The 13,965-nt window shown below is 39.1% G+C and overlaps 1 protein-coding gene across 1 annotated transcript in view; it reads left to right on the plus strand.

Moving 5' to 3' along the window:
• The first annotated feature begins 1,372 nt into the window (after nucleotides 1-1,372).
• Nucleotides 1,373-13,965, plus strand: part of SLC25A31 (solute carrier family 25 member 31) — a 28,632-nt gene continuing 16,039 nt past the window's right edge. The window contains exons 1-2 of the mRNA XM_027567312.1: nucleotides 1,373-2,091; nucleotides 13,739-13,866. Of these exons, the coding sequence (XP_027423113.1) occupies nucleotides 1,848-2,091; nucleotides 13,739-13,866 (372 nt within the window). The 5' untranslated portion in view covers nucleotides 1,373-1,847. The remainder of the gene's footprint in view (nucleotides 2,092-13,738; nucleotides 13,867-13,965) is intronic.

The following is a 13,965-nucleotide window of genomic DNA, read 5'->3' on the forward strand; positions in this document are numbered from 1 at the left end:
CTTCTGAAAATAACTTATGTTTCCTGTGACCAGAGATGGTTCCTTTAAACTTCTTTTGGCACCTTAAAGAGACATTCTTGCTTGGAGTGTGATTTGGGAAGTTCCCCCTTTAAATTTCTTTCTAAGTGCTTTAAATTACCATAAAAGAGAATGAAGTCTTTAATTTTCCAGATCTTTGCAGATAAAATGCCCATCATTTCTTGAATTTGTTATGGATTTCACAAAGGATTTTGAAGTCAATGCAGTGAGAAAATTTTAAATTTTTCAAGCTAGGAATAATGATAAATGAAATTACTTTAGAAAGAATATGTCAGCAGCATACAATATACAAAGAAACTCAGGCTGAAAAACCAGTTGAGTCAAGTGAGCCGCCAAGAAAAGGAAGGTAGCATCAGACATGGTACCAGTAGGACTTGCCAACTAGTTTTATGAGGTCACCAAAAGATTAACAAAATTCCTGCTCTGGAATGCTTCTGGCCAAAATATTTGGCTTTTTACTAGTGACAAGTACTATTAAAAGTGTTACAACACACTTGGGATAATAAATTTAAAAATGCAAACTAAAGTTCAAAAAAGCCAGTAACTCATCTCACATTTTATAGATGTGTTTAAAGACTGCAAGTCCTGCAGAGTACGAGATGATAAAATGGAAGCTTCCTTCCTATAGTAGAAACCATCAAACAAGTTGTAAAGAGGAATTCAGAATATATTTCTTTATTAATAATAATAGGACATTTTTTGCCTCTTTCACACATTCCCTCATTAGTGTGTAGTGGAGTTTTCCAGCAGTTACATACATGTTGGGCACTATTGCAGCAAACGGAATGCAAAAGCAGCTGTGTAAATCAGGCTTTTATTAAGCCAGACATTTAAAAAGACTTAAAAAAATATAAAACAAGGCTGTTCTCACTACATTTTTTGTTGGCAAAATAATTGTTCTTTAATATAAAAATGTTACTTATGTAGGGGTTTACTGTTATTTTAAATGAGATTTTTTAAATTTTCTGTTACAATTTCTGAAATAATATCAATATATAACATAAAAACAGAAGCTTCTTTGCAGCCTTCTACATGAAGAGTGAAAAGGTATCCTAAAATCAGCTTGTGAACCGCTGTTCTAGAACACGTTCCCAACTCTGCACATTAAAATTACCTGGGGAATTCAAATTCAAGCACAGACAGCCGGGCACAAACCCGTGTCTTCCTCCAACCCCTAACAACACCTCTAATTTGTGCATTCGTCTGACTGAACACCACTGCTCTAGATAGAATTACCAAATTAAATAAAATACAGGAGAGAGAAATGTGTTGAATTATGTTATGGGGGTACAGTCAGTAAAACCAGACACTGACACAGTGACTAGACAGAAGACCCCTGCTACATTTAAAGGAGAAGATTTTAAAGCGATTTCTAATAGAAAGTGCAAGGGTTACTCTAGGAACCAAAACTAAACTTGGTTAGTCCTACACGGTTGATTTTGCTGCTCTGTCGTGTTTGGGCTACTAAATCTCTTTTTACAGGCCTGGCTCTCCCGGATCCCTTCCCATGTGAGAACTCACAGCCTCCCAGTCCTGTCCGCCGCTGCAAGCGCAGCCAAGCACCTCTACTTGCGTAGACAGTACCGCGCTTAAGAGCCACGTGTTGGGAGTCACGTGACCGGCTCCACTGGCTGGAGGCGGTTGGAGGCACCTGCGCAGCTCCCCGCCCCTGGCGCGACCTTCTCCCAGCGTCCTGAGCGCGGCTTTCCCGCCAGGACTACGCTGAAGCGGTTGTCGGCTTCGTCCTCGCGTGTCTCCGGCTCTTATTTTGAGCTTCTGCTACCCGTTTTTACGTCAGTTGTTCCACCATGCAGCGTGAACCTCCGAAGAGGAAGCAAGAGAAGAAGGTGGAAAAGCGGCTTTTTGACGCCACATCCTTCGGGAAGGACCTGCTGGCAGGCGGGGTGGCGGCGGCTGTGTCCAAGACGACGGTGGCGCCCATCGAGCGTGTGAAGCTGCTGCTGCAGGTCCAGGCGTCGTCCAAGCAGATCAGCCCTGAGGCGCAGTACAAAGGCATCGTGGACTGCCTGGTGCGGATTCCCCGTGAGCAGGGTGCGTATGCTCCAACCTTCCCTCCGCGCAGGGTCAGCTTCTGGGAAAAGGGAGTGGGTGAGCCAGGAGGGGACGCTGCGCGGGCACCAGGGCTGTGTGTGTCGGGAGTTGATTTCTGTGCCTGGGATAATACAATTTCTTAACCAGTCTATGAGGCTCTGCTTTCCCAGGGTCAAGAAGGCCTACACGTGAGCAGTCCTTGGGCAGGAGGGATCACCACCTTCTCTTTCCTCTACATTTCTCCTTCCTAGTAGGCCTTGCACCCCAGTGCGCCTCTACCTGGCTCAAGAGGGAAATGGTTGACCTCCCAGGATTGGGGGAGATGCCATTAGGCACTTGGCTGTATGTTAATAAGTGCTTTAAGGTTCTGAAATATTTGCTGAAATAACATGTTTAAGACAAGTATGCCAAATGGAGAAGGCAATGACACCACTCTAGTACTTTTGCCTAGAAAATCCCATGGGCGGAGGAGCCTGGTAGGCTGCAGTCCATGGGGTCGCTAGAGTCGGACACGACTGAGAGACTTCACTTTCACTTTTCACTTTCCTGCATTGGAGAAGGAAATGGCAACCCACTCCAGTGTTCTTGCCTGGAGAATCCCAGGGACGGGAAGCCTGGTTGGCTGCCATCTATGGGGTCGCACAGAGTCGGACATGACTAAAGCGACGCAGCAGCAGCAGCAGCATGCCAAATAGAGAAGCACTGGGGCCTTTCTAGTACGTATTCAGTGAAAAGAGCTTGTTTGTTCTCAGGAACTACTGAAGACTCCCTGGGGTTGAAGCTTAACAGGCACTCACGTCTACACATGTTTTAGGAAGATGCCAAAAAACCTCAGTGGTGCGTGTGTGCTTAGTTGTGTCCGACTCTTCGCTACTCCATGGACTGTAGCCCTGCCGGGTGCCTCTGTCCATGGGATTCTCCAGGCAAGAATACTGGAGTGGGTTGCCATTTCCTTCTAGAGGGGATCTTCCCCACCAGGGATCGAAGGTGTCTCCTGCATTGGCAGGCGGATTCTTTGCCACTGTGCCTCATGGGAACCTCAGTCTAGAAACAAACTATTTTAATGCAGTATTTTTAGAAATCAAAATTAATGAGAAAAACCTATGGTGAGCAATGTAAAAACTCTAAGTAGAGACAGGATCAGTTTTCTTTTTTTGCATCAGGCTCTGTTTTTATGTAAAATTTTGATATTTTGGTTCATTGTGGAGTTTTTCCCGTTAATATTGAAATGATTTTAAGGAATAATGAAAATGCCTTGTTAATCATTCATTGCCCTCACCTTGCAGACTGGCTTCTAAGTTAGCTAAGTGAATAGAGGATAAATTGATCAGAAACTTTGAGCTGTATAGTGTAGTATTAGTCGCTCACTCCTGTCCAACTTTTTGTGACCCTGTGGACTGTAGCCCGACAGGCTCCTCTATCCATGGGATTCTCCAGGCAAGAATATCATTCCATTCTCCAGGGGATCTTCCTGAACCAGGGTCTCCTGCATTGCAGGCAGATTCTTTACCATCTGAGCCTCCCATATATAGTTGGATTCAATTGAAACATCTATAAGAATTTTAAAAAGGGAAATAGGCCTATTTGTTGTATATTCTGAACAAGATGTGAAGTGGGTTCAACTCAAGTGCAGGCCTTTCTTTCACTCCTAAGTCTAAGATAGGTTACGTTTCCTCTTATAAAAAAAGGATTCCTGGGAATTCCCTGGTGGTTCAGTGGTTAGGACTCCAGGCTTCCACTTCAGGGGGACAGAAGTTCGATCTCTGGTGGGGGAACTAAGACCCTGCAAGCAGAGTATTTAGGGTTGAGGATATAGACTCTTAAGGCATAATCTATACTGTGGATATAGTGTGCCCTGTCTGGGAGCTTAATTTAGATCTTTCATAGTTAATGGCTCACATCTTTTCACTTCCATTTATTTTATCAGAGCAAGCTTCCCATTTCTCTTCAGAGAAGTAGGAGCCTCTTTATTATTTACTAATATGCTTTAAATATTTAGTGAGGTAAAGTTAAATATTCTGGAAAGATTGTGCTGACCAATGCTAAATCATTTTATATTTTAAATGTTTTTTGTAATATTTAAACCTAAATATGTTAAATATGAAGCTTCTCTGGTGGCTCAGCAGTAAAGAATCCGCCTGCAGTGCAAGAGACTTGGTTGGGTCCCTGGATCTACAAAATCCCCTGGAGGAGGGCATGGCAACACACTCCAGTATTCTTGCCTGGAAAATCCCATGGACAGAGGAGCCTCTCGGGCTACAGTCCATCAGTTCAGTTCAGTTCAGTCACTCAGTTGTGTCTGACTCTTTGTGACCCCATGAACCACAGCACGCCAGGCTTCTCTGTCCATCACCAACTCCCAGAGCCTACCCAAGCCCATGTGCATTGAGTCGGTGATGCCATCCAACCATCTCATCCTCTATCATCCCCTTCTCTTCCTGCCCTCAATCTTTCCTAGCATCAGGGTCCTATCAAATGAGTCAGCTCTTCACATCAGGTGGCCAGAGTATTGGAGATTCAGCTTCAACATCAGTCCTTTGGGTTGCAAAAATAGGACACCTCTGAAGACTGAGTACATGCACACACACATTCAATATGGCTCTTGTAAATTGAGACCATTCTGAATAGTATTATGGCTCCAGCTTTCTTTAAGCAGAATTTTAAGAAAATGTTTCCTAGTACATACAAAGCCTTGTTATCAATACACATGGTATATCCTATGTTAAAAGATTAGTAATTCACAACAGGGATAATATTGCCATCTAGGGGCATTTGGGGAAACTTGTGAGGAATTTTTTGTTTAGCACAAAGAGGGGAGTAATCCTTAAATGCAGTGATATGAAAGGCAAAATCCAGGACTGCTAAACATCATGCTGCCCCTGTACATGGTCAGTCCTGTACAACAAAGACATATCCTGCAATGGAATAACTCAGATCTCCCACTGGATGTTCTTATGGCACTCAAACCTGTTTTTGATTATTTACTTATCAACGTAAACTGTCCAGGGCATGATTTTAGTACACACTAATTTCAGTAATGCAGCTGTCGTGTAAGTAGAGGAAAGACCGTACTTTGTTTTGCTCAGAATTTTACTGAGAGGTGTTCATCATTGTGGAAACTCATGTTAACAGCTCTGTGTGTCATATTTGATCACCACTTACATCATCTTCATTTTTAAATATTGAATTATGATTGTATAGATATACTAATTATTAAGTCCTTTTTTTAAAATGTCAGTGTGTATCTTAAACACAACAGATTCATTACTATTATGTCTCTGATGTGATCACACCTCACCAATTTACTAATTAAAAATACATATTATAAACTCTTATTTCCTCTTTGTATGTAGCAAAGAAGGCATTATATTGACTTTTCTTGAGCTAGTGAAGAGGTTATTGTCTTTGTATTCTATTTATAGGTAGTAAAGGAAGCATTGTAAAATATTTATTATGTATGGAAAACTGGAACCTGGTGGGGTTCAGAATCACTGTGCTAGATCATTCTGGAACTTTACTAGGCAGTCAGATTCTAAGGCTTTTGTTTTCTGGAATTTACTTTCTGTCTTGTGAAAATCAAGGTACATCGCCATCTCAGCGTTCTGAAGTTTCTCTTGTTTTCCATATTCTAGTTTTACTGATAACTTTTCCTTTCTTTAGGCAATATGAAATGAGGATAAGAGACAGTGAACTCAGAAGGCAAAACTAGGTGCTCTCTCACTATCTTCTTACCTTACGTCTTTCTTTACACCTCAAGGAGACATCTCTTCATTCTTGTTCTGAACATAGCTTTAAATATCTCTTTGGTTGTCTTTGATACTTTTTAGTATCAAAGGGTTTAACCTGACTAATGCTGTTTTTAAAGATTTATTCTTTAGTTGGTTTTATGACTTTCCAACTTTGTATGTATACTTTTATTATTTAGTACTGTTCAAACCTTCATTATACAAATAATGCATGTTTCTTATAGAAAATTACAAAATATAGAGAAACCAAAAGTTTAAAAAAAAACTGCTAATATTACCACAGTTAACATTTTAGTGTCTTGAGAGTGATTCTTTTTCACTGAGTAAGCTATGTATCAGTAAATATATTTTAATTAATATAAACTTCTATTTAGTATATTGTAACATAGGTTTTCAAGGATATTATAAGTCTCAGTTTTTAAGAGCCCAACAGAACTCTTCTCTTTCAGGTATTTCTGGACATGAGTTCATCAGCTGTTTTTAATATGAACTTTTCCAAACATATTTTTCTGAAGGCTAAAGCAGTGAGGTTTTTAAATCTTGAAGATGATATTTGGGGGTATTAAAATATTAGGTTTCAGTTCAGTTCAGTCACTCAGTCATGTCCGACTCCTTGCGACCCCATGAATCGCAGCACACCAGGCCTCCCTGTCCATCACCAACTCCCAGAGTTCACTCAGACTCACATCCATCGAGTCGCTGATGCCATCCAGCCATCTCATCCTCTGTTGTCCCCTTCTCCTCCTGCCCCCAATCCCTCCCAGCATCAGAGTCTTTTCCAGTGAGTCAACTCTTCGCATGAGGTGGCCAAAGTACTGGAGTTTCAGCTTTAGCATCATTCCTTCCAAAGAAATCCCAGGGCTGATCTCCTTCAGAATGGACTGGTTGGATCTCCTTAAGTATATGCTTTATGTAAATAAAATAGGAAAATAAACTTTACTGATATTTATTAAATGACTTGGCTCTGGTACCTATGATTGGCCAAGTGTCAGTTATATATCACAGGACACTAAGGCATCCTGAAAAAAGAGTAAGAGTAACACAGGGGAAAAGGGATGACTGGAGCCCTTGCTCAATTACTGTATAATAAATATAGTTTATGTTGGCTCTGTTAAATGGATTTATAGAGATAAGACTATTTGAATATTTGAAATTGTCAAGACTATTTGAAATATAGATTCACATTATTTTTAAGAATGAACCTCATTCTAAGGGTGCCTTGAGATAATAGCAGATGATAGTATGAAAACATCATAATTAGCAAGATACTTGAAAGTACTGTGTTTTAACTAGTAAAATAAACGCTCAGTTGTGTCCTAATATCTTAAAGTTTGACCTAACCACCCTATCTAAATAGTCCTTCCTCATTCTCCTTCTGCATATTACTGTTTTTTTTTCTGGACACCTAACATTTATTTCTTCATTGTCTGTCTTTGTAATGTAAGTTCCATAAGACCAAGAACTTTATTCCCAGTGCTGTCCCTAGCAGGTCTGCTCTGTGAGTGTGTGTGTTAGTCGCTCAGTCGTATCCGACTCTTTACAACCCCATGGACAGTAGCCTGCTAGGCTACTCTGTACATGGGATTCTTCAGGCAAGAACACTAGAGTGAGTTGCCATTCCTTTCTCCAGGGGATCTTCCCGACCCAGGGATCAAACCTGGGTCTCCTGCATTGCAGGCAGATTCTTTACCATATGAGATACCAGAGAAGCCCCTGCTATGTACTTGGTATCACATAAAAGGTTTTTAAATGAAGAATCCTTTTTTTTTGTATAGTTATTGAGTATAGTTGATTTACAGTATCGTGTGAATGAAGAAGCTTTATCTCATTCTTTCATTTCTCTTTTGGATGTGTTTTACAGATGCACATAACAGGATGGTATAGTGGCAAAGGTACATAATTTGCTTTTTTAAGTATGTACGTATTTGAGAATCATTGATTGCATTTTTTTAACTAATAGGCAGACTGTCTAAGTATGTTGGAGTGTACAAGTCTCAAATATACATACACTTGACCCTTGAGCACCATGGGTTTGAATTGTGTGGATTTTTTTTTTTTTCAGTAGTAAATACTACAGTACTACATGATCCCCGGTTGGTTGACTTCATGGTTGCAGAATCGTGGATGTGGAGAAACTACATATAGGGGAGGCAGACTACAAGTTATACTTGGATTTTTGACTGCGTGGGTCATCAGCGCCCCTAACTCTCACATTGTTTAAAGGTCAACTGTATACCCAAACATGCCTAGCATTTCCATTCTTGACTTGTAAGTTGACCAGTAACTGACCTGGTAACTTTTCCCCATTTTCCCCTAAGTTTTATATTAATTCTTAATTACTTTCTCAGAATTAAGTTCCAAGGAGGTTTTTTTATCATCTTTAAATTTTGAAGAGATTATTTTTACTAAGCAATTAAGTAAAAAAAAAAAAAAAGGCAACACACCTTAGATGTTCTGCTGTTAGAGGAGAAATATACCACAATCCCCATGTTTTTCTGTATCAATTTTGTGATTATATATTTGGAAACTGTCCTTTAATCTGCATGACTGCTGCTGCTGCTGCTAAGTCGCTTCAGTTGTGTCTGACTCTGTGCGACCCCATAGACGGCAGCCCACCAGGCTCCCCTGTCCCTGGGGTTCTCCAGGCAAGAACACTGGAGTGGGTTGCCATTTCCTTCTCCAATGCATGAAAGTGAAAAGTGAAAGTGAAGTCACTCAGTCGTGTCCAACTCTTAGCGACCCCATGGACTGCAGCCCACCAGGCTCCTCCATCCATGGGATTTTCCAGGCAAGAGTACTGGAGTGGGGTGCCATTGCCTTCTCCGAGAATCTTAATGAGTAGAAAATGAAATACTACTACATTTCCATCACTCTTGCTTTTCCTTTGTTTTATTCTGATCAAAAAATACTACTGTTTTTATTCAAAGTGGATTTTCCCCTAGAGGCAATAGAGATGTAATAGTTCTAGATCTGTAGTCAGATAGATGTAGAAAGATCTGGAATTAGGAAAGACTGGGAATCCCAGTCTTTTCCTTACCTTGTAACCTTGAACAACTTTAATTTAACTCTCTCAACTTCAATTTCCTCAGTTCTGTACTGGTTATAATAGTATTGTATGTTTGTGAAAGTTGCTCACTCATGTCCAACTCTTTGTGACCCAGTGGATAGTAGCCCACTAGGCTCCTCTGTCCATGGAATTCTCCAGGCCAGAGTATTGGAGGGGGTAGCTGTTCCCTTTTCCAATGGATCTTCCCAACCCAGGCATTGAACCCAGGTCTCCTGCATTGCAGGTGGATTCTTTACCATCTGAGCCACCAGGGAAGCCCAATAATTTTATTACCTACCTCATATGGTAGTTTTGATGGTTAAACAGGATAATCCCTGTAATAAAACAGACCACAAACAGTAAAGGCTGGAGAGAGTGTGGAGAGTAGGGAACCCTCCTTCACTCTTGGTGGGAATGTAAATTGGTACAGTGGCTGTGGAGAATAGTCCAGAGGTTCCTCTAAAAATAGAGCCACCATATGGCCCTGAAATCCCACTCCTGGACATATATCTGGAGAAAAGCATGGTCTGGGACTTCCCTGATGATCAGTGGATGGGAATCTGTCTGCCACTGCAGGGGACATGAGTTTGATCCCTGATTTGGGAAGACTGCACATGCCGCAGAGCAACAAAGCCCATGCACCACAACTACCGAGCCCGCCTGCCGCAACTGCTGAAGCCTAGAGCCAGTGCTCCGCAACGAGAGAACCTACCGCAATGAGAACTGCACTCCGCAATGAGGAGTAGGCCCCACTTGCCACAACTAGAGAAAGTGCATATACAGTAATGAAAACCCAGTGCAACCAAGAAATAAATAAATAAAGCACACACGCACCCCAGTGTTCACTGCAGTACTGTTTACAGCATCCAAGACACGGAAGCAGCCTAAATGTCCATCAACAGAGGAATGGATGCAGATGTGATACAGAAATACAATGGAATATTACTCAGCCATTAAAAAGAAGGAAATAATGCCATTTGCAGGATCAGTGATGCACCTAGAGCTGTCATAATGAATGAAATAAGTCAGTCAGAGGGGGGGAAAACCATATGATATCCCTTATATGCAAAATCTAAAAAGAATTTATACAAATAAGTTTACTGACAAAATAGATACAGATTCACAGACTTAGAGAATGAACCTGTAGTTGCCAGGGGCAGAGAATAGTGGAAAGGCATAGTTAGGGAGTTTGGGATGGACTTGTAAACACTGTTATGTTTAAAATGGATAACCAACAAGGACCTACTGTATAGCACAGGGAACTCAAGTGACAGCCTCGTTAGGAGGGAAATTTGGGGTAGGAATGGATACATAAATGTGTGTAGCTGACTCCCTTTGCTGTCCACCTAAAACTATCACTACATTGTTAATCAACTATACTCCAATATCAAATAAAAAGTTAGAAAAAAAAGAGTGCTATAAAATATTCTACCTTGTGTCTGTTGCATGGTTAGTGCTTAATACATTTTAACTCTAATCATTGTGAATACATTCCTGAATTTACAAATGTTCATTCCTCATCATCATTTGTAAATGAATGTACTTGGGATAAATTTGTTTTACATATAAAGTAGATTTTTGTAATCTTATCTAAAGAACCTACATGGTACATAGTGTACCTAGAGTATAGTTTAATAAAATGCTGAAACCTAGCCTCCCAAAATTATATTTCTATAGAAAATGTATTCAGAATTCCACTTTGAAGTTCCTCCTCTTTGTACTCTTACTAAGGACATTGGCACTCCTAAAAGCCTGGTACATCAGTGAGTTGAAAAAAAGGGAATAAGAGTAAGGTTTTGCAGCATGATAATGTGGAAAAGGGCTAAAGGAAGGGTTTTTAACCTGATACCTGTAGCTTCAGGGAATCCACGAATCAGTAGTAACCATGCAATAGTATTTTGTGTGTGAGAGAAATATTTTTTCAGACATAACTCATTAAAAGCTGCCAGTTTTCCTGTTATTCTTCTAGAGGTTTATTTGTTTCTAGAATTTCATCGAGATGTTGACAGTTGTTTTGTTGAATCCTCTAGGTTGTTTCACGCAAATACAATTTTGCTAAAAGGAATACATTCTGTCAACAATACCAAACCATCTCAGTCATAAATCTGGCACTCTGTCATGGTTCCTGTTAATCTGCAGATGTCTGTCATCAGAATTTTCTCTTTATATTCAATTCGTTGCTGCTGCTAAGTCGCTTCAGTCATGTCCGACTCTGTGCGACCCCATGGACTGCAGCCTACCAGGCTCCTCCGTCCATGGGATTTTCCAGGCAAGAGTATTGGAGTGGGTTGCCATTGCCTTCTCCAATTCAATACGTTAGCCAAAGTTAAAAGCTTTTTACTACTTATTTGTGATACTCTTTTGTGAAATAGATATTAATTCAGTACTGTAATTATAATCGGACTTCCCTGGTGGCTCAGACAGTAGAGAATCTACTTGCAGTGTGGGAGACCCAGATTTGATCCCTGAGTCCAGAAGATCCCTGGGAAAAGGGAATGGTTACCCACCCCAGTATTTTTGCCTAGAGAATTCCATGGACAGAGGAACCTTGCAGGCTACAGTCCGTGGGATTACAAAGTGTCAGAAACGACAGAGAAATGAACACTTTCACACTTTTCATAATCATATTATATAACAGCTCACAATCTGAAACCTGTAATATCTCAATACCATCTAAATCAACCATTTCCAAAATGACTATTAATAAATAAGAGCCATATATAAAATGGGAATTCCAATACATTTTTTATACACAACGCTTTTTAAGCTCAGTTTATTAGTTTTTTAAAAAACAAGTGATGATTTTTAATTTAAATCCCATTTGACTGCATTGGCCATTCTCCAGCCAACATGTTCTTTTTTTTACTTTTAAGATCGACTCTATCCTCAGCCAGTAATCTGTTATTGTGTTACTGTAACACAGGTGTAGAAAATAAAATCTTATTCTTCAGTATCATTTACAGTCATATTTTACTTTCAGTGTTTCTCTTCCTCAAGTCTGCAGAAAATACAAATGCTTAACTATGTTGTTAAATGTTGTTAACTATGAAGAACTTAGAAATCACTAAAAATACCTCTGAAAATTAGATTCATCAATCTCCCTCAGGAATTCAATGTGGCTGTAACTAGCAAGCAATATTCTTTTATAATTTGCTTACATTTCTCATGTTTTAAGATTTTTATTTTGCTTCCATTAAAGAAAACGTTGACCTTTCTTAGGTACAAAAAGATATTTGCATGATTAAGGAAAGTATTGTAGTTAAGGGACTGAATTATTGAGCCAGATTGCTTGAGTTTAAATTCCAGGTGTACAATTTTCCGACCTAAGTGATACTGGGCAAGTTATTTAACTAACTTGTTTATGCCTTAGAAGTTGTTTTTAATGCATTTCTTCATATATAAAATGGAGAGATTAATATTACCTACCTCATGGGTGATTATGAGGATTAAATGAATAAAAAACAGTTCCTAGAAATTAGTATTTTTTTTAATATTGCCTCAAACATTTTTACAATAATCATTTTCCATTTTTTAAAAAAATAGACTTTTATTTACTTACCATACTTTAATCATTTTCAAACTTTTCTAGGATTTGCTTCTCCAGAAACTCAAAGCTTCAGTAGAGCTTTGGAGACAGACATAAAACTTGATTCTAAATCCTGATTATAGTTTTTAAATTTATAAAAGTTTCAGTTTGTGCATGTATGAAATGGGTACTATAAGAGAACATGTATCATAATCTTAGTGTGATGATTAAATTAAATGTACAAGTATAGCCTTTGCCAGTGCCTGGTACACATTGAGTGCTCAGGAAGTTGTGGCTGTTATCATTACATGTTAAATGCCCTAGTAATTTATGCCTGCAACTGAATGCCAGGTAACTGAATCAGCTGTGAGGACTGAAAAGATTATGTCTTGGCCATTAATATACATCTTAATTGTCTCTATACAGCTGCTTTACATTCACCTTGGGATTCACTAATACTCAATTTTACTTCCCACAAAGTATACTTATTTATTTAATAAATAAATATCTTTCTGTGTATTTATCTGATCCAACTTTCAGTTTCTGAGCACTGGGCGCAGTCAACTGAGATTATCTTCATTCAAATTTTTATCTTTAGGAGACTGTTTATGGGTATTCTTTTCTCCAAGCTGGGACTAGAGCTATCTTAAGAGTAGCAGGGTTCAACCATCTGTAAATACAACTATGGGTCCTGGAGGGATCGCCTGTTGTATTCTGGGGCAGCTAAAGGATTATAAAGGCAGCTCTGACTTATCAGGTAACACAGTGACTGAATTATAAAGTTTGGTCATTTAGTCCATGGAGATTTGAATTGGGAAGATTATTAACCTTGAAAGTTTCCTCCTGTCTCTTCGTCAGGCCTCTGGAAACTGCCTTGAATTGTGAATTCCTTTTATTTGGCTAGGTTATAAAATATAAAGGTAAGACTCTTTTATCTCATTCTCAGGAGTATATATACAACACAATTTTGTTCCAACAGACTTGTCACCATAGGAATTGTATTTTATGATTTGAAATGAGACTAAACTTCTCTTATGAGTACTAGTAAGCTCTGTTTTTCTATTAGTGAAGAGACCTATATTCAGCTGGTAATGCTTTCCATAGGTTTTTAGGTAGTCAAGGCTTCTTATTGGAAATTAACAAAATTGAAATGGAGTGCTTGGAGTTAACACAGCCTTTTTTCCTTCAGTTGGAGACACATGTAAATTTCTTTTTTTTCTCATGGGAAAAGATGTAAGTTTTAGGTAGTTCAAACAGCTAAGTTTGTTAAAACTATGCAAATTATTTAATAATAATACAAGTTTATATTTAGTATGCTTTCTTTTGTAGGTTTCCTCAGTTATTGGCGTGGCAATTTGGCAAATGTAATCCGGTATTTTCCAACACAAGCTCTAAACTTTGCTTTCAAAGACAAATACAAACAACTGTTCATGTCTGGAGTTAATAAAGAAAAACAGGTAATTATTTTTTATTACTTTTAATTGAATGAAAGATTCTTTAAATTATATAGTGCTTTACAGTTTTTAACAGTTTCACATATGTGATTCAAATTATCC

Source organism: Bos indicus x Bos taurus, chromosome 17 (genome assembly GCF_003369695.1).
Source record: "Bos indicus x Bos taurus breed Angus x Brahman F1 hybrid chromosome 17, Bos_hybrid_MaternalHap_v2.0, whole genome shotgun sequence".
In the NCBI taxonomy this organism is placed as follows: domain Eukaryota; kingdom Metazoa; phylum Chordata; class Mammalia; order Artiodactyla; family Bovidae; genus Bos; species Bos indicus x Bos taurus.